Here is a 27,715-nt window from a genome sequence, read left to right as displayed (position 1 = left end):
TTATTGTTTGTAATATATTTCAGCATATCAAGACCTAGTCATGACCCGCTCTCTCATGTTTTGGTTTTGCACCTGTTTCACTTTTACCTTGGCTTATTCATTTTACCTCCTAAGTCGCTGTGATTGGTTATCTGCAGCCTTGAACTTAGGTCACGTGCCAAAAATGGAATTCCGGAAATGCTCCACCCGCCATCACATATCAGCTTCAGTTTCCAAGATATCCAGACGGCGGTCTATTCACTAACTGGACATTTATCTCTGTAAGTACACGTATATATAATTATTTTTTCCTGTTTCTCTCCGCCAGCAATGTCTTTATGCACGATGTTATGTATTTTTAGCGCAATTAATGTTCTTCATCATCAATATCATATTGATAACATTGTTGGCAATTTTTTAATCAGAATGAAGGTAAGATCAGAGTTTACATAGAGAAGATTTTACACGAAAGTAAATAATTTAAGTGGTGAAGCATAAGACTGATATGAAAAGATTTGCTGATATGCTCCAAAACTGCCACATTTTTATCATCAAATACCAATTAATTTGTTATTTTTTTACATTTTTATGCTGAATTTGATGCAGTTTCAAAGATTCTCAGAAAACATACATTAAACAGCTAGTTTATTTGCTTAGGCACATTTGATTATGAAGTAATATATAATGCCGAGGTGGTATGAGTCATTTGTACTTTAGTATAAGCAGACGATTCATTTTGAATATACGGAACGCCTCATGTGGAATTTGTCCCACTTTAAATTTAAAGTTGTTAAATGTTTATTAAAGGGGAGTCAGTAAACAAAAGCTTTAAACATAACCAGCAAACAGTATTAGGTCTGGTAAACCTAAGCGAACGGATATGTTGAGGCTGGCCTTTTTGCTGATAAATATCACATAGTTAACAGAATAAGTTCCAAAGAAGCTACAATAATAATTCGTCTATTGTTTAAAAATATACTCATATATGTATGTATAATTCAGTATCAGAACTTCATCTGAAAGAAGTGATGATATCATTTCTTGTTGGTAAATAAACAGTTAAATGCACTTCGTCATCAACCGTGTAACAAGATGTACGTGTTTTCTAGCGTGTAGATGGTATCAGCCAAGGCTTTAGGTTTGTGGTAAACGGTTTTACTCATGAGTCATTTTGAAATAATTTTATACAGAATTAAGTATATTTTTTACTCTCTTTTGAACACTTATCTGTACTGTATTTATACTTTTCACGATTTAAGACAATTAAGAGTAGCGACAATTTCTCTTTCAACACTTTTTTTATTTTATACAAAATGTAATGTTTTCGCAGCATATGCCAAATAACCATTTGGCCTTTGTTCAATAAAACCTTACATTGTAAAACTTATCATTAATAACAACTTATTCACAAACAATGTACTGTTGATACAGGAATAAAAATGATCATAAAATGAATGCTGTATGTATATGAACACATGAATTTAAGTAGTCAAAATATATTGACGTACCAAAGCTTGATTCTGAGATATTTTCGTTCTGGGGCAGAATCTCGCTTTAGAGGCGAGATATTGCCCAGACACGAAAATAGCACAATATCTCGTCGCGCAGTGCAATTAGTTGGACTAGAATTTAAGAAAAGCAAACAAAGCAGCGAAACATCCCCAACAAAATATAAATATAATTACCTTGACCAAGAGCACAAATCTCTTAACATACAGAGGTTTATGATCTTCGGAACTTTTCGGTCCTTTCCGTTATACTGCAACACTAATACGAGTTTGAGTATGTTTGTTTCTATGATAGTAAATGCATTACACGTGTATTTGATGTCGTATTATCTTTTATTAATCAAGCAGGCAACATGCAGTGATATTCTGCGGTAAAAATAATGAAATGAGCCTGGGTTGAAAAGTGTTTCTTGATTAGACGGACGCGTTCCGGGTCTTTATAAATTTAGCAGAAAATCCACTTAATTAATTCCATCTATCTGCAGTAATACTAATATCTAGAAAATCGGGTTGATGTGAAGAGGGTATGGTGTTCCGTTGGGGCCATCGATTCTTCTCGTCAGAATGATGGCCTCAAAGGAACACAGCTAGAGTGTGATATTTTATTGCCATATCGTATTTTAGAATTGAAATGAAAAGGCAATGTACATGAACATCAGGTTCCGTTTTCACCGGGAAGAGAATCTAGATCAGGATCAAATGTTCCTGATTTTCATTTCATTGCTTTATGGATATTAAATTAATCGTATTATACAAAAATTAAATCATGCATAACAAAAACGTAAAAAAATGCTGATCTGCAAAATAAAAAACCCACCCTATTTTTGGATAAAAATGGACGAAACATAACCAGATGAAAACATGGGTCCATTTTAGTCTCAAGATCAACTATAAAAATGCCAATATCTTATAAAGTAACAATAGATTTATTTTAAAAATTCATAGACATGGTATTTCAACTCCACTTTTATCAAATTGATACAAAATTTAATCTATAAGATGAACAATGGAGAACATTTGTGTTTTTAATTTTGATCCTAATTTTGAAACTCATCCTTAAATCTTAGTGGACACGGGATCAGGGTTCAGGGATCAGGGTTCAAGGTTATAAAGAAATTCTGTTAGCTCAAACCCAATTGGTCAGAAATTCCCACAGAATGTAAAAGTCTGAGATTTGAGACAGAACTCCGAAAAAAGTTTTATAACCTTAAGACAAGAGATGTTTGCCAGGGACGGGTTTGACTCTATGAACAGGGTATAGTAATAACAAGAACATACACAATGCAAAACAATTAGCCCTTTGGCAAACATAATAAAATGTTCTAGAGAAGAAAGAATAACAATAGTATAAGAAATCTGTTACTAATTGTCGGGATTGTTCTACGGGTAATTACATATTGTTTATGCTGGGCTTTTTTTATCACAAGGAACAAGGAATAACTAAGCACTGAACTTAAGGATTAATGAAAAGATAATTTGAAATGAGCCGCATCACGACAAAACCAAAATAGTGCGTTTGCGACCAGCATGGATCCAGACCACCCTGCACAGATCAGGATCCATGCTGTTCGCTGTCAGTTTCTATACTTGTAATAGAGTTGGTAAGCGAACAGCATGGATCCTGATCAGACTGCGCGGATGCGCAGGCTGGTCTGGATCCATGCTGGTCGCAAACGCACTATGTTGGTTTTGTCATGACGCGGCTCAAATGATTTCTTATAGATTCATGTACATGTATTTGTTGCTATAAATAGCTAAAGATTGTAAAATAATGGTAAAGTATGTACAATACAATGAACATTTAAAGGAATGGGCAAAATTTAATAACAAAAAGTATGAAAGAAAAAGAAATCTGGAATATAAAGTAAGCGTTGCCATGGAAATTCCAATGTACATGTAATTAAAACCTACAGGGGGGAACATCAAAAGATCCATGTATATTAACCTCTTGCAGTGTAATGTTAACGAGGAACTCTGTAAATATTGCTATATGTATTTAATGTATCTTCCATACCTCATTCACAAATGGTACAGAACAGAACATATAGAGAGGGTAAAATACATGAAGTAGCAGCTGATAATTATCCGCAAATGTAAACTTAAAAGCTTCATTAATATTTTATCAAAGATAATAGAAACAGTAAAAAATTTTACTTAGATTTTAACGTACTTGATTCACAGTCTCTTGAACACCTTAGGTTTTTCTCCACCAGATCAGCTGGAAAGTCGTCATGCATATCACCTATACTCATTACAGTAAAACACAACCAAAAAATTTAGTTAATTTCAGTATCAGTTGAGTAACTCATAATTTGTATTTTTACACCAGCTATAAATATCCGACTTTTGTCAGACACATTTTGTAATCGTTTAACTTTATTTACGACCATTGCAGACCAAGCTCAGTCGGTACATCCAGTCTGTGCCGTCTGATTATAGTCGGCTGAATTGAGTTCTGAAAATAAACTTTGAAACTTTGAAGCTAGTCAGTCAGTACATATTTTGAAAATTTCCCTGAAATAATGAATGATTTAATCCAGACTGAAAGATGGACGAGTCTATTTAAATTAAGATATTTAGTTTGGTAAGAGCTAACAAAACATTCTAACAGTGAAAAAATTGACAATGAAATGTGTACTAGTATATGCCGCTTGTATAAAATTTTATAACGTTTTATAATTTATTAAAAATATAATAATTTCGTACCACATGGTAACACTTCTGAGTATAGATCGCAATTGCTTGTTCATGGTTATTTTGTGTACAAAATTTATTTTATTTCGATTGTGTTGGAAACTATAAGCTAATTGAAACACTCTAAAATCCGTTCATTGAATCAACCAGTACTAAGCAATAAGCGTAAAGTGTCTTGCTCACGGAAACAACGAATTTCCCTTGACTTGGTTTGAACCCATGCAGCCAGCAATACTAATATTACGAGACCAACGCCTTAACCACGTGGCCACGCCACCGATGTTCATGGTTATATATAAAGCAAAGGTATATTTCGGATTAAAGTGACGTACATAACCTCTCAATTTTTTAACGGCCGAAATTAATGTAATTAATAAAGGAGAAAAAACATCCAGAGACCGAAAAAAATGGCAACTGTTCAAAACACTCGAGGGAAAAAGTATGTTATGCTATATCAGTGGAATAACCATTATGTTATACATTACGGCATTGCCTGTTTGTCTGTTAATAAATGATTGTAAACCCATTTTTGTGGATATACCTTAGAGAAATAACAAGTCCGCAGGTGCTTTGAATCTTGTTGTTGTTGCTGTGTCTGTTGTTGTTGTTGTGTATATGATCTGATATTTATATATGCCTACTAACATACATTGTTTTATAGTGTTTAGGCTTGATATAATAACTGGATATGTTTAGGCAGATAACCATGTAAAAAGTTACCTTGATGCTTACAAATATTTCCTGCTACGTCAGCATTTAATGCGATGTCACTACATAATGTCGTTTGATACTAAGTAATAAATCGACTGGACTTAATTACCTTCGCCATAACTGTAATGATATCGATGTCGAAAAATGATACAAGTGAATTCTACATGCTATAATTGAGCCGTGCCATGACAAAACCAACAAAATGGGTTTGCGACCAGCATCCAGACCAGCCTGCGCATCCGCGCAGTCTGATCAGGATCCATGCTGTCCGCTTACCAACCCTATTACAAGTAGAGAAACTGATAGCGAACAGCATGGATCCTGATCAGACTGCGCGGATGCGCAGGCTGGTCTGGATCCATGCTGGTCGCAAACCCATTATGTTGGTTTTGTCATGACACGGCTCATATGATAAAATGCAGCACATATCATGTGTCTCAGAAATCTTAAAATATCTTTAGAAAATTAAAATCATTTAATGATACGTTGTATTTTGGATTATTGATTTAGAGCATGTTATATGTTAAATAACTGCAGAAAGAAACGTGGAACATGCATTTATGTGTCGTAAATATGTAAACAAAGTAGTATTTTGACTTGAATACTAAATCATTATAATTATACCATTTACCAAAAAGCAAAAAATAGTTCATCTATATACCAACAAATATTTTTTCGGAAACTTTAACAAGGTACATTAAAAATGTTTCTGAGATATAAAAATGAAAGCATTTCGGGGCTAAAATGCCTTTTATCATCTCCCTATGCAACTATTCTTACATAAAGTATCTTTCTATTTCAGAGCCTGACGTAGAAGAAAACACTGCAATCATGCCAGGTAACTTAATATTTTCTTCTCTCCACCTATCTTCAACTCACAGTTATTGCAGTTTTTAATAAAAGAACTGGAATTGGTCGATAATATAAGTGAATTTGTCAATAACAGAAGAGAATTGATAAAATAAGAATGTCTGTAATACCATAAATAACTATGTTGATAGTACTTAGTGTCTGGCGTGATAATATATCAGTGAGTTATATGATCCGATATTACATAATATTATCTTAATACATTGTTCTATAATACAATATTATAATTCATCATATAAATGTTCATACTTTAAACTATATCAACATGAATGAGCCGCGCCTTGACAAAACCAACATAATGGGTTGGCGATCAGCATGGATCCAGACCAGCCTGTGCAGATCAGGAACGATGCTGTTCACTATCAGTTTCTCTACTTGTTATAGAGTTTGTAAGCGATGCATGGATACTGATCAGGCTGTTCTGGATCCATGCTGGTCGCAAACGCACTATGTTGGTTTTGTCATGGCTTATTTCTTTTTGATTTTCTTTTTATATTTTCTCTATAAGAATATCAAAATGATGTTTGTCTACTGCATTTTTGTCAACCCCATTGCAGACCAATCCACTTTAAAGATGGATATCACGTGTTCGGCCATTTCCGTCAAAGATCGCCACGTTTCCGTTGGATTTCGATAACCAGGAATTGTAATATTCCCGAAAGTCCTCTTTTTCCTTTGAAATCTGATGAAAAACAAGGCAGGATAATAAAAGCGTTTTTCAGGAATTTTCACATTTTGATGACCGCTTCAAATGAAACTGACACGGGATAATATTTGACTTGATAATATTTCGTGTGTATGATAGGAAAAAATACCCAGCAACATCGTCGGATACCCACGGTTGATTTACTGGCAATCTAATAAATATTTATGGTTCGACCATGGGAATCCGACGATGACCCAGCAATCGCTCAAGGTGATAACTTGTCATTTTGCTTACAAACAATATGCGAAAAATGTTAAGACATATTTCATCTTTCATACCCAGTATTTTCCGTTTTCCAAGTACCAGTCAAACCAAATTTATTTCTTAGAATAGCAGTATGGTACACGAAACATACAGGATGAAGCAAAGAACATATGTGGTTAAGAACGCCTCGTTGGTGATTTTCATTTCGGTCCTTCATTATATAATTGCAGCAAATTACTCGTATATTTATTATATGATTGTGGCTAATTTGATATAATTAGAACAAGATAATTTGTCCGAGATTTGCCAAAATCAATCTGTATGCAACCGTGAACATTTTAAAAACCAAACATCTCTTTTCAAGTGAAATGGTCTATAATGAAAGGCCTGTTATACAATAAACAATTACGTTAGAATAAGTCGTAACAAAACTTGCCAACACCATCTATATATGAGCCGTGTCACGACAAAACCAACATAATTGGTTTGCGACCAACATGGATCCAGACCAGCCTGCGCATCTGCGCAGTCTGATCAGGATCCATGCTGTTCGCTGTCAGTTTCTCTACTTGTAATAGGGTTTGTAAGCGAACAGCATGGATCCTGATCAGACTGCGCAGATGCGCAGGCTGGTCTGGATCCATGCTGGTCGCAAACCCATTATGTTGGTTTTGTCATGACGCGGCTCATATATTTTTTACGCGTTGGATTCTAAATCAACGTAATTATATACAATCCATAAAATACCTTACATTATAGACCACTTTAAGAAACTATGACTTTAGCTATGCAAATTATGAAATAAATATAATGTATTATTTTATGCTTTTCAGTGGATTACTGATTTATCCGTGAAAATTATATTTGGTAATTTCACAGTGAAAATTATCAAAATATAATTTCACTTTTTTCAATGACGAAACTACTTTTTTAAGATTTTCCCCATGTGGTACCTCAATTTTATTTTTGCTGACAATTCTGACAATGTCAGGCTGTTTAAAGAAAAAGCAAAGCTGAAATTGATAAATACCTTAAACGTCAAAAGTAATAAAAAGAAGAAAACTTACTTCTATTCATTCAAATTCCAATCACCAAATTTCGTCTCTAAATTTTTTGTTTCATTTTTACAGTCTGAAAAATACATTCCTTCCACATGCAAACTGCTCTTGATGACATTTGGGCATATTAAAGTATCCTACGAGTAATAACTGCCGTATGCTTTATGAATCAAAGCACTGAAAGTACTGTTGGAAGGAAATTTTCATAGAAATTCCCAATGCGTGTGAATTAAAAACAAAGGAACAGGTGCAAGCTTCAATCTACAGCTTGCTGATTTGATGACGTAAAATGTGACGTCATTGTTTCCGTTTTTGCACTACTCATGTTCAGTGGGCTGATAACTAGTTCTTGGCCCAGGGCCCCAAACCCATAAGTTGTGACACTCATAATCAGTTGAAATCATAGGCAATTCTGTTACTAATATAGTAATAAGTGAATTAATAGATAATACTACTGCATTATGAACACAAAGAACCACTCAGTTTGACCTTAATCGGCCATGACTTATATAACTACTTCATAGGAATTCAAGACCATGCCATAAGCATTATTTAATCATAGTTAATGAAGAGACTTTTTATTTTAAACTCAAGGACAAGAAAAGCTCATCATGTGCTTACATTTGTAAGTTCAAACATAACTAATTGTGTTTTAGTATGAAATTGATGTACATGCTGTTAAAGTCATAGCAAAACAAAGAACAATGATTTAAAATAAACTTTTATTGTCAAAACTTGCATAAAAGTAAAAATATATGTGATATAAAAAATAAATGATTAAATATATGGAGAAATTGAAATTTAGTTTGTCAGATAAAATGTGTAAAAGGAACTCCACTGAGGTTTTTTGACATGATGAGACTGAAATTTATTTTTCTAGATTAATGTACCACTTTATGTATGTTTTGACCACTAATCTTTGAGAAAAATTTCAGATCATTTGCGCACTTCCTTTTTCAAGAATAATTATTCAAATTGTAAAAAAGTGACCCAAAATGAAAGCGTTTAAACACATTTCACGCAAATCAGGCTGAGAAAAGCATAAAACAAGAGCTGTCCGTAAGACAGCGCGCTCGACTTTTTTATTGCTTGCCAATAAAAAAAGTTTTTGCAGTAAAAGGCAATACAAGAATCTCTGTATTTTTAAAGTGAACAATGGCCATGAGCATTAAGATATTTAGTGAAGAATTATTTTACTGAATTGTGCACCAATCAAATAGGCGAGATAAAATGTGAAATATGCATATACTACTGATTTTAATTTCAAGTACAAAAAGAGAAAAATAACTAGTTGTTTGATACCCTTGAATATTACAGCAATGTTTATATGACATAATTTATGGTAAAGTGAACAAGTGGATAGGAATGAATTTTTTAGATTTTTTAAGTTTTTTAGTGCTTGCCTATAATACAAAACATTGACAGTTAAGGGCCATAATTCAAATAAAATCTTTGACAGAATTACCTTCTCCTGGACATGTTTGGGAATCATGATTGTAAACAAGTATTCCAACTTTCAAATTAATATCTCAAACAGTTCAGTCAAAAAGTGGACTGGTACTAAAAACTTAACCAAGATTCTAAGTCGATAAAAGGCCTTAATTTTTAAAACAAATCCTTGACAGAGTTACCTTCTCTTGCGTACAGATGGGGGTAATGATGTGAAATAGCATTAAAAGTTTCAAAGCAATATCTCAAAGGGTTAAGGCAATAAGTGGATTTTACCCATATTCAATGTATTTTCTAAGTCAAAAAGGGGCATAATTCTGTCAAAAACCTTGACAGAGTTATGTCCTCTTGTCTGTTGATGAAGGTCGTGATGGTAAACAAGTATGGTCAGTTTCAAAGCAATACCTCCAATGGTTTTGAAATAAAGTGAGGTGGTACAAAAAACTTAACCAAGCTCAATACACTTTCTAAGTCAAAAAAGGGCCATAATTCTGTCAAAAACCTTGACAGAGTTATGTACTCTTGTCTGTAGATGGAGGTTATGATGGTGAACAAGTATGGTAAGTTTCAAAGCCATACTTGTAATACTTCTGAAATAAAGTGGGGTGGTACGAAAAACTTAACCAAGGTGTGACGCCAATGCCGACGCCGACGCCGGGGCGAGTAGGATAGCTCCCCTTTTCATAGAAAAGTCGAGCTAAAAATTGATTTTCAATTTATTTCAAAGTATATTTCTTCACTATCTGTGCATGTATTTCTGTATCAAGTGCCCCGGCTCATTTCTGTAGAAATTCAAATGTTATGTTTTAGGCTTTTAAACCTCAATGGACTGAGTCCCTTTAAATTATTGGTACATATTGACGTGACACAAGTTATAACAATCTGAATGAAAGAAGCTTTAATGCAAATGGCCAGTAATATAGGAGGTGCTGTTTTAAGGATTTTTTACATACAAGACTTACATTATACAACAAAATATAGTCAAAAGTAGAAATGTGCCCATAGGACTTGAATGCCTGCGTTAAGAACAATGCTTATATTGAGTGGGTAATCAAAATATGTACATAATTAGACAAGCCCACTGGCAGCATATATCAAGCCTGTTGCCATTATTCAGAACTGAACCTTAAAGCTTCAGATTGGGGAGAAAGATGTATACGTAAGTGAACATTTGTGATAAATGTTATGTAAATCCAGCCATGTATATAGAAATATACTCTCACGTTTTAAGTTATTATTTGACTTTTGATCCAAAGTAGTGACCTTGATTTACAGACACCTGATTTTTCATACTACTCCAACTCACTAAAGACTGTTAAATTTTGTCCAGAACTATATGAAAAATCTTTATAGATTTCAAAAGCATTCAAATATTATCAGTTATAAATCAATTTTTGCATATGATTTGGTAAGGAAGGCATAATGTTGTATAAATTTTGTGGAATGTAACTGAAATCATACTTGACCAGTGTTTTGATATATTGTTGAATATACCAGTTATAAATTGAATCCTTAAAAGGTGTACAAATCTTATTGGTTGGAAACTAAAATTTCAGTGGAAATTTCACATACTGACCGGACTGACAGACAGGGTAACACTTAATGCCCTGTCACCATTCTTTAAATGGCATGGGCATATAAACATAGAACAGGTTAGCTTACAAGAGCATTTCTGTTTCATATTTTACTAGGTAAAGTACAAAGAAATGATATTTTTATAATTTTATGAGCCATCACATCAAACCGTGATCAATGTAATATGAAGTATGGGAAAATAAGTAACAAGAAGTGCATGTTTAACTAAAACAGAATGTATGATTCAGAGGAACACTGTAAAAATAAAGTAAATAATGTTAAAAAAAAAACAACAACAAAAAAAACATAAAAAAGTTGACCATCATTTGGACTTTCATGAGTTGGCCATGCTAATCTTAAAATAAGAACATTAATAAAATACAACATTATACAAAAGGTAGTACAAAAAATACAATGATCAAAAGTTTGAAAGTGAACACTTGTTGGTAAAATAAAGAAGAATTTGTAACAGAGATACCAACGTCCCCCGCCTCAGGGAAGTATTATATGAAGCAAAAAATTGTGCTATTTCAAAAGATTGAGGCAGGGATCTAAGGATTTTCAGTCCAAAATTATGATCAATGCTAGATCTGCAAATGCAACAATAAATTTATTAAAGAAATAAAATGAAATACTGAATTTCAAAATATATCATGTTAAGCTTTGCAGGGATTTTTTTGGCTTATTTTATAGCCGTTATTGGGACATATTCCCAATTGAAAATAGTATATTATTTTCCCAATCCAAAGGAAAATATTCCCAATTGAAAGTTACAAAAATATAAATGTTGAATAAAGAATTCTAAAATCTTTGAAAATAAGGGCTTCTTTACTGTAATAGTGTTTAAATGTTTGAAGAAGCCATCCTAGGCAGTGATTGCTTGCATACATTTAATCACTGCAAACTTTCAGTCATGCATTTTTTCCCAATTTTAACAAAATATCGCTAAATTCCCAGTTGCATGGGTATGGGTTATGTTCCCAAAATCCTGGAAAAAATCCCTGCTTTGACCTCTTAGTGTGACCTTGACCTTGGAGGTAGGGGTGCAGGTGCTGTGCATGACATATCATCTTATCATTGTGACTACTTGTGCCAAGTATTTTCCAAATCCCTTCATCTATGAAGAAGTTATGGACGGGGCATAAAATATACCATATAACAGACTTTGTTACCTTTATACCTCTAAGTGTGACCTTGACCTTGGAGGAAGGGGTGCAAGTGTTGTAACTGACATATCGTCTTATTATTGTGACTATTTGTGCCAAGTTATTTCAAAATCCCTTGAACTATGAAGAAGTTCTACATTGGACACAATATATACCCTTTAAAAAAAACAATGTTAATTTTTTACCTCGAAATGTGACCCTTACCTTGGAGGTAGGGATGCAGGTGATGCGCATGACACATTGTCTTATTATAGTGAATATTTGTGCCAAGTTTTTTCAAAATCCTTTGATATACAAAAAAGTTATGGACCGGACAAAAAAATACCCTATAACAGGCTATGTTAATCTTAGACCTCCAAGTGTGACCTTGACCTTGTAGGTTGGTGACCGATTGTTGCGCATGACACATCTCATTGTTGTGAACAATTGTGGCAAGTATTTACAAAATCCCTTCAAAGATAAGAAAGGTATAGACTGGACACGAGATATACCCTCAAATGGACAATGTTGACCTTGAATGAGCAAGTGTGACCTTGACCCTGAAGGTAGGGGTCTGGTTGTTGCACATCATCGTCTTATTATAACAAACATTTGTGCCAAGTTATTTCAAATTCCTTCAATAAATGACAAAGTTATGGACCGGACACGAAATATACCCTGTAACAGGCTGTGCTAATATTTGACCTCCAAGTGTGACCTTGACATTGGAGGCAGGTGACCTGTTGTTGAGCATGACACATCTTCTCATTATTGTGAGAAATTGCGGCAAGTATTTACAAAATCCCTTTAGAGATAGGAAAGTTATAGACCGGACACGAGATATACTTTCAAATAGAAAATGTTGACCTTGAATGAGCAAGTGCGACCTTGACCCTGGAGGTAGGGGTCTGGTTGTTGACATGACTCATTGTCTTATTATAACAATCATTTGTGCCAAGTTATTTCAAATACCTTCAATAAAAGCTTGAAGTTGATAAAGATTTGTTCATACATATTTCAACAAGAGGGACATGTATATATAGGCCCCTGGAGCGGGGCCAGTTTAAACCCCAGGGCTTTTATTTGACCAAACTTGTAAGACACCCGTTAGAAGATGTTTCATGATGTTAAGTTTTTACTACACACATATAATGTAAAACAAAGACCTCTGCACCACCCCCCACCCCGGCATGGCCAATTTTTATACAAGGGCTTAAATTTGAACAAACCTTGTCGACACCATAAGATGTTTCATGCTAAACATCTAGGCTCTAGTTCATTGGGTTTTTTAAAAGAAGATTTTTTAAGTTTTTACTTTACACAAATAGTTAAAAACAATGAAACCCCTGGGGCGGGGCCAGTTTTGACCCCAGGGCTTTTATTTGAACAAACCTTGTACACACTTACCAGAAGATGTTTCATGCTTAATATCTAAACTCTAGCTATTTTGGTTTTTTCAAAGAAGATTTTTAAGTTTTTACTATATGCATATAGGGAAATTCAATGACCCCTGGGGGGGCCAATTTTGACCCCCAGGGCTTTTATTTGAACAAACTTGGTAGACACTCACTAGAAGATGTTTCATACCTTTAAAAGAAGATACTTTGTCTAAGCTCTAGCTCTTTGGGTTCTTTAAAGGAAAATACTTTAAGTTTTTTTCTTTTGGTTGCCATGGCAACCAGCGTTCTATGAACAATATTTAGAGGTGACCACCAAAGAAACATTCCTGTGAAGTTTGGATGAAATTGGCTTAGTGGTTTATGAGGAGATGTCATTTAAAGTAAAAGTTTACGGACGGACGCCAGACGAAAAGCGATCAAAAAAGCTCACCCTGTCACTTTGTGACAGGTGAGCTAAAAATAGTTAAGTGATCTTATTTTCCTGGTGAAAAACTGGTGGCTCAATAAAGTTCTATACATATGAGCCGCGCCATGACAAAACCAACATAATGGGTTTGCGACCAGCATTGATCTAGACCAGCCTGCGCATCCACGCAGTCTGATCAGGATCCATGCTGTTCGCTTACAAACTCTATTACAAGTAGAAACTGATGGCGAACAGCATGGATCCTGATCAGACTACGCGGAGGCGCAGGCTTGTTCGGATCCATGCTGGTCGCAAACCTACTATGTTGGTTTTGTCATGACGCGGCTCATATTATGATATTTCAAATATTGGAAAGTTATCTCTAGTTCTTGGTGAAAGACTGGTGACTAGTTTTCTCTTCAATGTCATTTCTTTTTCTAATTAGATTAAGTCATGGGCTTCATGAGGCTTTCGACATCACATCTAAGAACTCTTTATCCAACATTGCAAAGGGCAGGCAGTCTCCTGGTATTCCAATTTCTTTTAAGTTTGATAAAACCACAATATTTCCATTTCTTTAGTGTTTCCGACATGAAGACACATCTACATGTATCTTTCATTATCACTCCTGCTTTTACTGTTCTATCATATAAGCGCCTCTGTTACCTGAAATATTTGTTTAGAAAAAGTTAATTGCAAAGTTAAAATTCCACTTGTAAACCCTTGCCTAGCTCGAACTTACAGCAGTGAAAGGCTTAAAGGTTTAAAGTCAAGAAACTAAACCAATCAGTCACAGACACCCCAAGTAATTTATCTATTTGCTAAGCAGCAATTTTTTCAAAATTATTTAAATTCATAAATGTGAGTGATTCTGATAAGCTATAGACAGCTAAGTGATGATAAGATGATCATATATGTCAGATAAGTCGGAGTGCTAACACTGCTTACTGTGAATATTCAATATTTTAATGTGAATTGTCCTGAGGTAAAAACGAAAAGAAAGCTGAATTCCTAAATACATGTCACATGTCACAATTGTTCTTGCTATTAATTTTGTTCCTAATTTCTTGTATAAGATATTTAAATACACTCATCACTGTAATTCTTTTTTATAAATTTGGCTTTTTGTGACAATAGTCTATCCAGTGACCGAAGCTCACCGACTTAAAATAAACTGTCCTGTGTCAGCCTTTAAACAAATCAAGAAAAAAAAGCTATTAGAATATAATAATTAAGAAATATCATATACAAAAACTTCTAAATAATCATGTACCTCTTCCTTAAAAGCCCATGCTATTGAAAGAAACATTTTTTCCATTTGTTCACTTCAAGGTTAGTCAGATTGACAGTCTCACATTTTAGCCTTTATCTTTGTGATTTCATTGTCATTGACCCTAAAGCATCCTTAAAATCGATATCCTGCTGTTCACATTCATAAATCTGACATGTAGGCAGAACTTCTGAAACATAAAATATAATTATTATTAGATATACATATAGTATCCCAATAATTATGTTAGTTGATATCAAATCAATAATTTAAGCAGTGTTCGAAATTAGCAGTAGTCCGACAGCCTGACTACTAAATTTCTCCTTGGGCTATCAACTTTTCACAGTAACAAGCCCAACCAGGCTACTGTATTTTCAGAGGCAATATAAACAACTGTTTTGAACAAATGAATCGTGCTAGTGAAATGTCTTTTGGGCAAGTGAATATTCCAATCTAGTAGTCCGACCAGCCTAGTCGATTCAAATCCTAATTTCTTACACTGTTTAAGAAACAATTTGTTCAAAATTGTCCAAGCATAAAGATTTTTATAGTATACTATAGTAATTATAGTGTATATACTGTACAGTATGTATTAAATGTCTTTACTATCTACTATACTGTCCTGAAATTTCAAGAAAACAACTATCTTTAAAATCCATTTTCTCAGAAGTTGCAAAACCAAGTGAATGAAATTGCTCTGGGTTTGTATTATTCTGTACAACTTCTGATCACAAAAGCTTCAAGGACATTTATGAGTGAGTCAGGTCCTATCCTGAAAGATTGTTGTTCAAGTTTGAAGACAATCCATTCAAAAATAACAAAGTTATAGCCACTAATAGCAAAAAATAAGAAGATTTAGACATATACCTTGAATGTTCATATGGTGGTCAAGTTAATTTAGTTTAGTCTGGTCTATTTGAAGGGTTGTTGTGGCCAAGTATGAAGACAATACACCAAGATCTGAAAAAGTTATGAACAAGGTTAAAGTTTGATGACAGCAATGGGAAAGCCGTCATGACTTACAATATATTTAATAATTTTGGCCCTAATGCAAACTGAAAATTCTAGCCTATAAACACTGTTGAGACTAGCTGTTCAGCATTTTTTCAATAATAAATAAATGCAATGATAAAGTCGGTAACTTGCAAGTCTTCTAACATTCTTACAAAGAATGAACATATATATATTTTCTCCTAATCTTAAAGATTATTTATCTTAAAGATAATTTCAAACAATATTTTATTAACTAAACAATCTATATCCTAATATATGGTTTTAATAGAGGGCCTAGTTGACCTGTCCCGAGTTGGTATAGGGCCGAGTTTACCTGTAAATTCAATAATGTAAACAATCCTTGACCTAATTTCGTTTGGCTAACAAATTAACATCTGCAAACACAAAACGATTTTGAACAAAGAAATAAAAGCATTTCCACAAACCTTTGCGATGTTATTCATCAGCAAATCTATGTCTTGGATGGAAAAATCTCAAAACCACGAACGTTATTCTGTCGATGGTCCGAACAATGGCGGGTGTGCCCTACTTATTAGTCAACACCAAGTTTTATCAAATTGCATCCGTTAATTCCAGAATACTCTTGAAAGACTTGTATTGTAATCTTGTTTTTTATTATTTATATAATAATATTTTTGTTTCAAACGCTTTGATTCTATGATAGTTTGCGAACCATTTTTTGCGAAAATAGTACAGTACAGAACGCCTTTTTAAGGCCACATATTGTATCCATTGTTTCCTCTTGAGTTATCGACGTAAAAAAATCAGCGGTGGCATAAAATGCTATTCAATAAATTGCTAAATATATACAATAAATACTTTCATTTCCTTCGGTTGATTTATATATGTGAACTTTTCAGCATCTCTGCTACAAAATTACACCTTATTTATATTCAATTTATTGTACATAGGTACATGGACACAAACTTTTCTTTGGCCTAATGCGTAATAATACTGATGTTTTTTTTTCGTACACGTTTAAGATTATGTTCCATTGATGTAAGCTAACATTGAATATCATCATTTCAAGTTTTTTTGAACATCAGCTTTTTCTTCAAGTCATCCACGTTTGAAAGTATACATATAGTTCTGCTGCACTACTTTCTTGGTCGCACTAACTACTTATTTTCTATTGAGCTTAAACAGAATTCAATTAGGTGTTGTTCGTTCTTTTTCAATATAGGCAGACCGATACTATAGAAAGGAAATTTTTTTTTGAAAAAATTTCCTTCCAAAAATTGAAAAGCAATGACAGCTACAGCTCGTAGAACAAGTAAACCACCCAGCGTCCGAGCAAGTTGCAAGTCTTCCATTTTCATAGCTGCTTTTTTCATGTTTTCACATCTGTCAACACTTATTTTTTGTCTGTTTCAATCCTCAAATATGTTTTCTTTCTTTTAAAAAGGTGTATGACTAACAATTCCAAATGATATCCCTCTGAATCAAACACAATTATTTTCCTCCCGTGAAATACACAACTTTAAAAAATGGCTGCCGCTTACATTTAACAAAGCCAGGTCTAATATAAATTCGCAGTAAGTAACAGAAATATGGATGGATGGTTGGAATTTTCTCCTACACGAATTGTTTGTTTTTATTAATAAAACAAGCGATCATTCATATTTTTTAAACAAAATAAATAATATCACTGTCATTTAATGTTGATTGTCGGACTTATTTTTCAGCTCAAGACTTCTTGTTTTTAATGAGAAATTCGCACGAAATGGGGCTCTCAATGGGAGAAACAGATTTTAATATTTATGTTAATATTATGGAAATTTCGTTTAAACTTGTTTTTTAGCATAAAATAAAAAGAAAATTTGTTTGTTTGTTGTGTAAGATGTAATTTTATTTCATCTCGTGAACTTTAAAAACAGTATTCTCACTCGTGGCTACGCCACTCGTGAGAATACTGTTTTTAAAGCCCACTCGATGAAATAAAATTTCATCTTACACACAAACAAACAAATATCCTCTATTTCTAAGGGTTTTTCTATTCTAGCAGTCGAAAACTGCCATAAACATATTAAAATTGCTGATATCACATTTACAGGTCTTGTTAAAATGAAGAAATACAACTGGAAGGACAGCAACATGGCGCTGTTTGGAAGTGACCTTGAACGCCAAGTCAAGAGTAAGTAACTGTAAATTTCTTTAAAAAGTGCTTTGTTCTAAAATACCGTAAAGTTAGAATCGTTAATGTTGGCGCATAAAATTGGAACACGATTTTAGTAGTGATACAAATGAATATAGTTATCATTATTTACACTCCCATCTTCTGATTTTTCCCACTCGTCTTGTAAGTGTTTGCTCTCGCCTGCTCATATTTCGTCTGTCTGTGGATATATCGCTGTTGTCTGATGTTATTTCACTCTCGTTTGCTGATATTTCACTCTCGTTTGCTGATATTTCACTTTTGTCTGCTGATATTTCACTTTTGTCTGCTGATATTTCACTCTTGTCGGGTGAAATTTCACTCTTGTCGGCTGAAATTTCACTTTTGTCTGTTGATATTCCACTCTCGTCTACTGATATTTGACAATCTGTTGATATTTTACTCTTGTCTGTGGATCTTTTGCACTCTTGTGTTGATCTCGTCTATTTATTCTTCACTCTTGTATGTTTATATTTCACTCTTATCTGTAAATACTTCATTGCCATCTTCTGATATTTCAACCTCCTGTGAGATTTTATTATTATAAAAATGTTTATCAATTTTCGTTTTGGGATGATATTTATAATTTATTTTGAAGATACGCTAATGTTTCTTACTAAAAGTGTGGAATGGCGATTATTTTGATGAGAAACTGTTGATTTGTTTTGGCACTATGATAATTTTGATATCCTGTTTTGAAGACATATTATTTATTTGTATGTGTGTATTGTAGAAGCATCTGCGCTTGGGGAGCCAGCATGGAAAGATGCCGGGACCCAGCCTGGGCTTCAGATTTGGAGAATTGTGGTATGTGAAATTTAAGAATTAATATCAATAAATAAAACAGAGAGGAGAATTTTTCATGAAATTGATAATTTTTATTAGTTTAAACATATTTGTATTGAGAAACTTTTATCATATATAGATCTCTTTCTTTTTTTCCATTTGTTTTAGAAATTCATTGTCACGGAGTGGCCTAAAGAAGACTACGGTAAATTCTACAGCGGTGACTCCTACATTATTCTTAACGTAAGTTTATATAGATGACAATTGTATTGTCTGTTTTGTCTGGTAAGTGATATTGAATATATCTCATTGAGAAGTGTGGAAAATCAAATATTCTCACTAACTTTTTGTGAAGTTTGACACAATGAAAGACGCATTCAGGTTTTTTGAGGAAAACATTTTAATATTTTATGTGTATGCTTTTTGTTGAAATTTAGTAAAATTTAACAGTAGCTATAAAGAATATTTAGAATGCAATTGGTTGCATTTATTTTTATTGCGCATGTGAAAGACAAAAAACATTTTATTATGATCAGTAACATTATCCCAGTACTGGCGGAAAATCTGCGGAATGATCAGATATTTAGTTGAATAAGCGGGAAATATTAGCGGAAATATACTGTGCGAGCGAAATTAATGTTGTATGATCACAAGAACAAAACTGCAATGAGAGCTTAAATATTAATGAAGAAAGGAAATGGAAACACTGAATACGATAGTTAAATAGATACATCCTGTTAACACTGAAATGTGGACGGAAACTGAGATGGAATAATATATACATGTGTATTGTTAGCGGGAGCCACCAGCCATATTCAAAACACAAACAAGTGTATGTACAGGTTATTGGCGTGGGACCAAGAACCTATACCCACAGGGACCCAGGCGTTAAGACTCTCCATACTACACAAATATCATTCAACCCCCAACATACAAATTTATCATTCAAAATACATGTTAATACAAAATTAAGCTATTCTAACTAAAACAAATTACTGATACTATAAACTACTCATACTAAAGAATTGTTAGATTGTACCTGGGGGTAGGGCTTGGTCCCACGCCTGGAACTTGTAAGCTCCCAAGAAGGGTAGAGTGCTCGGAAGTACCATGTGTTTGTAAATAAATATTATTTCAAGTCAGGGTTCTCATTGAATTGTATTGGCTGAAAGACAGGGTTTTGTACCGTGATCGTTTATATACATATTTTTACCAATTACATATACATGTATGTAGCTGGTACAATTTTTCTTTTTCATTTTAATTATTTGTCTACAGTCCTACCTTGAAGGTGATTCTATGGATCTCAAGTATGACGTCCATTTCTGGATCGGGTCAAAAAGTTCACAGGTAAGAAGGTCGCTGCACTCATTCTCGTCTCCATTCTTACATTACTTTTATTTTTAATTCAACAAAGTCTTCTTTTTTAATTAATAGATAGATGTATTATGATCCAATTCTTATTTTTTGTTAATCATATACAAAGAGCTGCAGTTTATTATTTAGTTTTAATGTTGTGTTTTTAAAGTTTTATTTATTTTTTATTTATTTATAAACAAAAACTCATGGCCTTAAGAGCATAAGAGTGAACAAACCAACACTACATCAAATAATAATACAAACATGGCATAGAAGTAAATAAGGAAGATGACTTTGTGAAGTTTCAGCATTATTTTTTTAACAACATAGCTAGATTAAATAAAGTATTTCTGTTATAAATACACATTAAAACCTGAAAATTTAAAATACTAGGAAACTTTGTATAGTAATTACTGATATACTTGTGTCTTTCATGAGTAAAATATATTTAAATATATATTGAAATTCATCACCTATTTCTTGCTGGTTACAAAGTGAGCAGATTCTATTTTCTCTTACCCAAAATAGCGACCTTTCTATTTATTTATTTATTTATTTATTTATTTTTTTATTTATTTATTTATTTATTTATTTATTTATTTATTTATTTATTTTATTTTATTTGAGTGTAAATATATTATTAAAAATACATAATACAGACAGCCGTTTTTTACTTCTAAGGGTGACAACTCTCTAGGGACCACAAAACAGGAGTATTTTATGCATTGCAGATTCGTCCCCCTTAGCTACACAACACTAAAATAAGGAAGATCAGAATTTTGTAATCATGTAAATAATGTTCTAATTTAAATTGAGTTTGATATATACTATAATTTAAACAAATTATGCCGAAACAACTTTATGCACGGTGCTATCCAATTTAGGCAATTATGAAATTTACTCGTGTAAAAATTATGTATATATCGTTTTCAATAGGATGAGTATGGTACAGCTGCCTATAAGACAGTCGAGCTGGATACATTCCTGGATGATAAGGCGGTCCAGCACAGGGAGGTCGAAGGGTTCGAGACAGAACTTTTCAGATCTTATTTTAAGGAGATTGTGTAAGTGTTTTCAGGTCTATTCATTAGACAGAAACGCACCCCCAACCTCTTGTCTTATTTTCAGCTGGACGATCTTAATATTTATATATATATGTGCAAATAAGGTTCCCGATTTTTTACAAATATATATATATATAATATATATAATAAGTATGTTTTGGGAAATGCAGAGTATAAAGTTCTTTATTTTTTTATACGTTTAAAAAGAGGTAAAAAATTACAGAACTTTGTACTCTGCATTTCCCAAAACATACTTTTTCTATACTTGAGATCCACACAAGGAATCGAACTTCATTTATATATATATATATATAAGATATCATAAGAAAATTTACCCTTAAGGTGCCCGGATCGCATCTATTTGTATATACAAATTATCTTGCTTCTGTTGCATCAATTTTTGATTCATATGTGTTTAGTTTCAATTAAAAGTGGTATTAAACCAACTCAATTGTAAACAACTACAATTTTCATATCCTCATTTTCAGAATAATGGAAGGTGGTGCTGAAACTGGCTTCCGTCACGTGGAGCCAAAGAAATATAAGATAAGGTTAATGCAATGTTTTGGAAAGGGAGCTAAAGTTGCTATCCAAGAGGTAAAGTATGAACCCTTCGTATTCCGAGAAAATTGTCGCCTGATAAAATAGAAATGTGTCGTCTGAAAAATGAGAAAAGTGTTGTTTGATGAATGAGAAAATCATTGTCTTATAAAAGAGAAAATTGTCGTCTGATAAATTGAAAACTGTCGTCTGATAAATTGAAAACTGTCGTCTGATAAATGAGAAAACTGTCGTCTGATAAATGAGAAAATTGTCTTCTGATAAATGAGAAAACTGTCTTCTGATAAATGAGAAAACTGTCTTCTGATTAATGGAAAAAAATGAGAACACTCTCGTTTGATAAGGAAAATTATCGTCTGATGAAAATGTCGTCTGCTTGAATTGTTTATTTTGTCCAATTTTCACGAAATAAAATTTGCTGAGGGTGACTGTTAAAACCAATTTGATACCTAAAGAGACACCGAGACATTCGGCGCCCAATCTGATACCTACTGTTAGCCAAAGCCATGATGATCAATTTTAGGGTAATGGTTAAGCATACATGTACAAGACAGTTAAGATCATACAAAAATCGTTGTCAACTTACCCAATTATAAGCTATATACGGAAAGGGACGACGAAAAGCAATATAGTACGATATTTTGATAAGTTGATAACTTACTCATTGGTTATCAATGAAATTGTGCATTTACAGGTCCCTCTGAACAAGTGCAGTCTTAATTCTGATGACGTATTCATTTTGGATGCTGGTACAACATGTTGGCAGTACAACGGGAACAATGCTAGTCCATTTGAGAAAGCCAGGGTAGGCTAAACTTTATGCTATAAATAAAATTGAACCACGTCATGACAAAACCAACATAATGGGTATGCGACCTGCATGGATCCAGACCAGCCTGCGCATCCATGCTGTTCGCTATCAGTTTCTCTACTTGTTATAGGGTTTGTAAGTGAACAGCATGAATCCTGATCGCGCAGGCTGGTCCGGATCCATGCTAGTCGCAAACCCATTATGTTGGTTTTGTCATGACGCGGCTCATTAATTATGTCATGTAATCGTCCATCTTTGATTAGCGATATACTTAGCGATATATCAAGGGGTTTTATTGACTGTTATATGAAAGAATTTCAAAATGATACATGAATAGGATCTGTTTAGACTCTTTGGATGCGCATATATCCTTCTATATTTTATTAAAACATGTATATCCGAAACTATTTTGTAGACAAACCTAAAATGTATTTCTTACCATGGTATTTTCATGCCTTTTACAACTTATTTAAATTAAATGCTTTATTTTATATCACACTACATTCGTTCTTCAGTGTATGGAATTTCTGCAAAATCTTGAAGGTGAAAGGGCTGGCCATTGTAAGGGAGAAGTTATTGACGAACACAGTATCAGCGAAGGCGTATGTATCAATTCAGGGAGAAGTTATTTAATGAAAACGAATACTGAACTGTTTACAAAAAAACTGTTTGCAGTATTTCTTTAAATATATTGAGCAGGAGATATTAATTGTTTATTTCATGCTTTGTAACTTTCAACATGTCCATTTCTTGCTTTGTTACTCAAAGTGTGTTCATTTTATACTTTGTAACTTTCAACTTGTTCATTTCATGCATTGTAACTTCAACCTTGTTTGATATCTCTATAGCACGAGTTTTACAAGTTACTGGAAGCTAATGAAGCTGCTACTGAATTCGAAGAGGTTGAACTCCCTAGTGACAAGAAGCTGTTCTGGTAATAACAATTTATCTCTTTTTTTCCACAAACCAAAGTCTCAGGGCTATAGTTTTTTATTGACCGTATTTTTTTTTAAAAAAAGCAAGGTTATTCTTTTTATATTTTTTGTTATTGTATCCTGCTGACTTTGTTTAGTGCAAATTACTTACTTTGATTTTGGATTTCCACAATAGAACTTTTAGTGATTTCGGTATCTGAATACGAAATAATGAGAAGCCACCATTACAGAGCCTGGTCGGACTGCAAAGAGGTGCAGTTTTTAGCCTGCTCCTAAAAGGGTGGCAAAAGCTGGGTGCCGTTTTATCAACAAAGATGGTCGTAACTGCGATCTTGTAGACCAAATCTTACCTACGACTGGGCGTACGATTGTTCCTAAAACGGCACCCAGGTCTTTATCAAAAGTAAACGTACAAATATTTATTGGTTTGTTAATGCATATTATTTTCTACTATTTTCAGCGTCAAGTAAGTAAATACCTGTACAGTTATTATAGAAAGCTTTCCATATATTCATGCTGCAACTATATGTCACCCAGCTGGGCTGAAAATACAAATAATACATATATTTGTTTCCCTTTCCAGTAGCCAGATTGTTTACGAAAATTATTAGGAATTTTTAAAAAGATGATTCAAGAAGGGTCAATGCCAAGTTAAGAGTGCATTTTTTAGGAAATCGTTGATTTAATAAACTGAAGAAGGAAAGAATGTTTTCCTTCAAACATGAACACAGGTCGCGGTTAGTGAAACAAATATTATTCAAATGCGCGGCAAATACGTTTATAGCAATGTTGTGTAGATTATGAAAAGAAGGGAAGGTTTCGACCTCATACGCACACATACGGCCTGAATGTAATCTACATGTTAAATGTATAAAGCAAGATAGCATGAAAATATTAGAAATACATTTTATCAAAAAGCTGTTTGAACTTAAACCTTACAAACAGGATAAGATTGTTCTGATTTTATTAAACCTGGCTTTATCTAAGTGTCCAGTATGAGGACGGAACCTTTTAAAACGTCACCGTTGAATTTGTTAAACTTTAAATGAACTCCACTAAGATCCAATAGCCTAAAATCATAAAATTAAAGAAAAATATGTCATAGATCAACTTGTGAACTTAAATGGCAAACTATGTAACAAATAATGTATAAATATACCTAATATTAAATAAAAAAAATCAAATCTTATATGCGACTTTTTCAGACTTTTTGGCAGATTTTAGTGAAAAGCTTTGCACAATATAATTTATTTATTATTAATCCAGGAAAGCGGAGTGAGAGAATGATCAGAAATTTTGCCCAGTTGTTATTTGTCCGGACCTACATCCAGTTCTACAAAAATACTCTCTGCCCTTTCATGTTAAAAAAAGCAGTGGAGTCCCTTTAATGTATTACGTTGTTTTTTTTTTTTTACATTGATGGGACTTAAATTAACATATTTTGTGTCGTCTATGTGTCTTTAAATTGGACCGACTGTTATTATGCTAAACAAGTGTACTCGCTGTGACAATGTACATGCGTAAAAAAATCTTCATCTTTTTAAACAGCTTTTTGCTTTCTTTTGCTTTTACGCTTTATTTTATTATTACTGTTTTAGTATAAATGTGTTTTTGGTTATGATTGTGTTCACTTATCTGTATATACACTGTATATTTTTCTGTATAGATACAGGACACACATTTCTACTTAAAAGAAGAAGTGTTTTTATCATTGATGAAAATAATTTTGATATAGATGTTAATGAAATATACATGTATACAATGTACATGTACTACAGTATGTGTTACTGAAAATGTAAAGGAAAGTAAATGACTGGTTACTTTTCCTATGAATTTTATTTGATATTACTCAAAGAATCTTTGACAGACTCAGTGATATGTAGCAGACGACCTAAATGCTGCGAAATGCTTTTCTTAACACAGATGGCAAATTGTTGCAGGTTTCCTTGTGCGGTGGTTATCGACCACAAGAGGGTCTTGCAAAAAGTTCTAATATTTGTCTCGGTTCTCTAAAATGCTAGGTGCTATTAAAAAACCCATAACAAACATCCAAAGTATTCGCCCTTAACTGCATTTTTTCTTCTTTTTTATAATTATTGTTGTAGGTATCTTTTTGAGAAAATGAAAAATGGTACTTTCAGGAGAACTTTTTGATTTAGTTTTCCTCCTAAAAGCATTTTCTTTTAAATAGACATTCAAATGAAACGGTTAGGAAAATTTCCAATGTCATACTTGTGAAAAGAGTCGTTGTTCTGTATAATATAACCGCACCCTTACAATCCTTTACTTGAATGATTTAATTCTTTCACGTTCTTCTATAAAGTGTTTATTTAGAATTTCATAGTAACTTTATTTTCATATGGACAATGCCAACAACTGGTCTGCTAATTGAAAATTGCGTATTTCTTTTTCGGATTGACAATTCTCATGGCATTTTACAGTCGCACTCCTTTTCAAGAGCTGTTCTTAGTGGTTCATATATGTTCATTCAGATTTCCTTATTTGTTATCGAATTTTGTCTTTTAAACAACCTAAATTTTTAGCCTTTGAATCTCCATTTGCTCTCCTAAGTAAGCAAATGTGACAACCAAATGGCGCAAACGATTCTTCACGATTGTTTTCACACAGGATTCTGATGTCAGTAAATTTTAATATTTCATTAACCGGCAATCACATACCACAACTTTTACAAGAGTCATGTTTGCATTCACAAAAGAGGTCCCAGGCCTTCAAAACGGGCACCATCGTGATTTTAAAAGCGATTTTAATGATGTAAGCGAATATCTTTAGCTTTAGGTTATCTGGAAGAAAGGACCACGAAGCCTACTTTTGCCAGAACTTATTGCAAGATCCTCGCGTGACGTTAATTATAACATTAATTTTGATTCCGCTTTTAAATATTGTCATACAATTTATCTATATATAACAGCATTTGTCATTATAAAGATGTTAAATATTATCTTTTAATGTTTACAACTGTATTTTGATAGTCAAATTCAGAGATATGTCTTTAAACCTCCGTTCTTGCTTATTTTGCAGTGTATCTGATGCCTCAGGAAAGGTTAATTTCAGTGAGGTGAAATCAGGAAAAATTGAAAAAGAAGACCTTGGCAGTGATGTAAGTGGGTTTTTTGTTTGTTATATTTTCTCTTTTTTTTCTTAACGCATGTTGAATCATTCTGCTATGACCATGACCTTTAAGTGACATTGTCTGTCGATGCCATATTATTGAAAGAAGCTTAAATTGTCATTTCTGTGTTTTAATTTGCATATTTGATTTGTGCTTTGCCCAAAAAAATAATATATGGGAAAATTGACATATTGAATTATTCTAATATGACCTTGACCTTTTATTGGCCTTTTCTTCGTTATTAATTTATGGATTTGATTCATTCCTTGATTATTTAAAATGTGACCTTGACCTTTGAATGTCCTTGACCATCAAGGCCAATTTTCAAATTCTAAGTATACTTTGTTTTAAAAAAGTTTTCCAGGAGTTTGACTTTAGAAATAAGATATGTCGAGCTTGGCCCCCAGTATGGTGGTGGCTCTTGTTTTGAGATTTAAGACAATTATCACTTGAATAAAGATTTCATTAATTTGTTATCGCCACAGACATGTACAAATGCACATGTATTTGTATCACACTGAGCCCGCATTATTTGCAGTTAAGCAATTTATTGTGACCTTTAATGATTGCATTTATTCTAGGTTATACAAATAATCTATCATAAACGAAAACGTTCGATGATAGATTAACACCTGAAGTTCATTCTTTATCTTTTTGCGAAAACAGGCGGATGAAAATGCATTGAAATAAAAAACATAAAACATTAGTCATTGATTGATAATTATTTAATCTGTAACTTTAGGACGTGTTCCTGTTTGACTCCTGTGAACAGATCTTTGTCTGGATCGGCAAGAACGCATCTCCTGCTGAAAAGAGGAATGGCATGACGTATGCACATGTGAGTATTGTGTCGTCTGAAAGAAATATATATTTACAATATAAATACAATATTGAACTAATGTTCAAATGAACTTACTATTATATT

The 27,715-nt window shown here is 33.2% G+C and overlaps 1 protein-coding gene and 2 long non-coding RNA genes across 3 annotated transcripts; 1 reads left to right on the top strand and 2 right to left on the bottom strand.

The window, feature by feature from the left end:
* The first annotated feature begins 140 nt into the window (after nt 1–140).
* LOC132738377 (gelsolin-like protein 2) lies at nt 141–27,715 on the top strand. Its single transcript, XM_060725870.1, has 13 exons — nt 141–260; nt 5,695–5,730; nt 18,043–18,123; nt 18,878–18,951; nt 19,099–19,173; nt 20,209–20,280; nt 21,226–21,353; nt 21,842–21,950; nt 22,609–22,719; nt 23,241–23,327; nt 23,574–23,659; nt 26,700–26,778; nt 27,533–27,715. The coding sequence occupies exons 2-13, from the start codon at nt 5,724–5,726 to the stop codon at nt 27,698–27,700; spliced, it is 1,077 nt and encodes a 358-aa protein (XP_060581853.1). The 5' UTR covers nt 141–260; nt 5,695–5,723; the 3' UTR covers nt 27,701–27,715.
* LOC132738370 (uncharacterized) lies at nt 8,439–17,222 on the bottom strand. The gene is made up of 4 exons (XR_009626866.1): nt 16,415–17,222; nt 15,843–15,935; nt 14,979–15,165; nt 8,439–14,371 (listed from the first exon to the last, which is right to left on the bottom strand). It is a non-coding gene; the product is annotated as an uncharacterized LOC132738370 (long non-coding RNA).
* LOC132738385 (uncharacterized) lies at nt 23,740–26,693 on the bottom strand. Its single transcript, XR_009626867.1, has 2 exons — nt 26,026–26,693; nt 23,740–25,946 (listed from the first exon to the last, which is right to left on the bottom strand). It is a non-coding gene; the product is annotated as an uncharacterized LOC132738385 (long non-coding RNA).

Source organism: Ruditapes philippinarum, unplaced genomic scaffold (genome assembly GCF_026571515.1).
Source record: "Ruditapes philippinarum isolate M1 unplaced genomic scaffold, ASM2657151v2 ctg1450_1_1_1_1, whole genome shotgun sequence".
In the NCBI taxonomy this organism is placed as follows: domain Eukaryota; kingdom Metazoa; phylum Mollusca; class Bivalvia; order Venerida; family Veneridae; genus Ruditapes; species Ruditapes philippinarum.
Note: the sequence above shows the minus strand (reverse complement) of the source record. Positions and strands in the feature narration are given on the sequence as shown.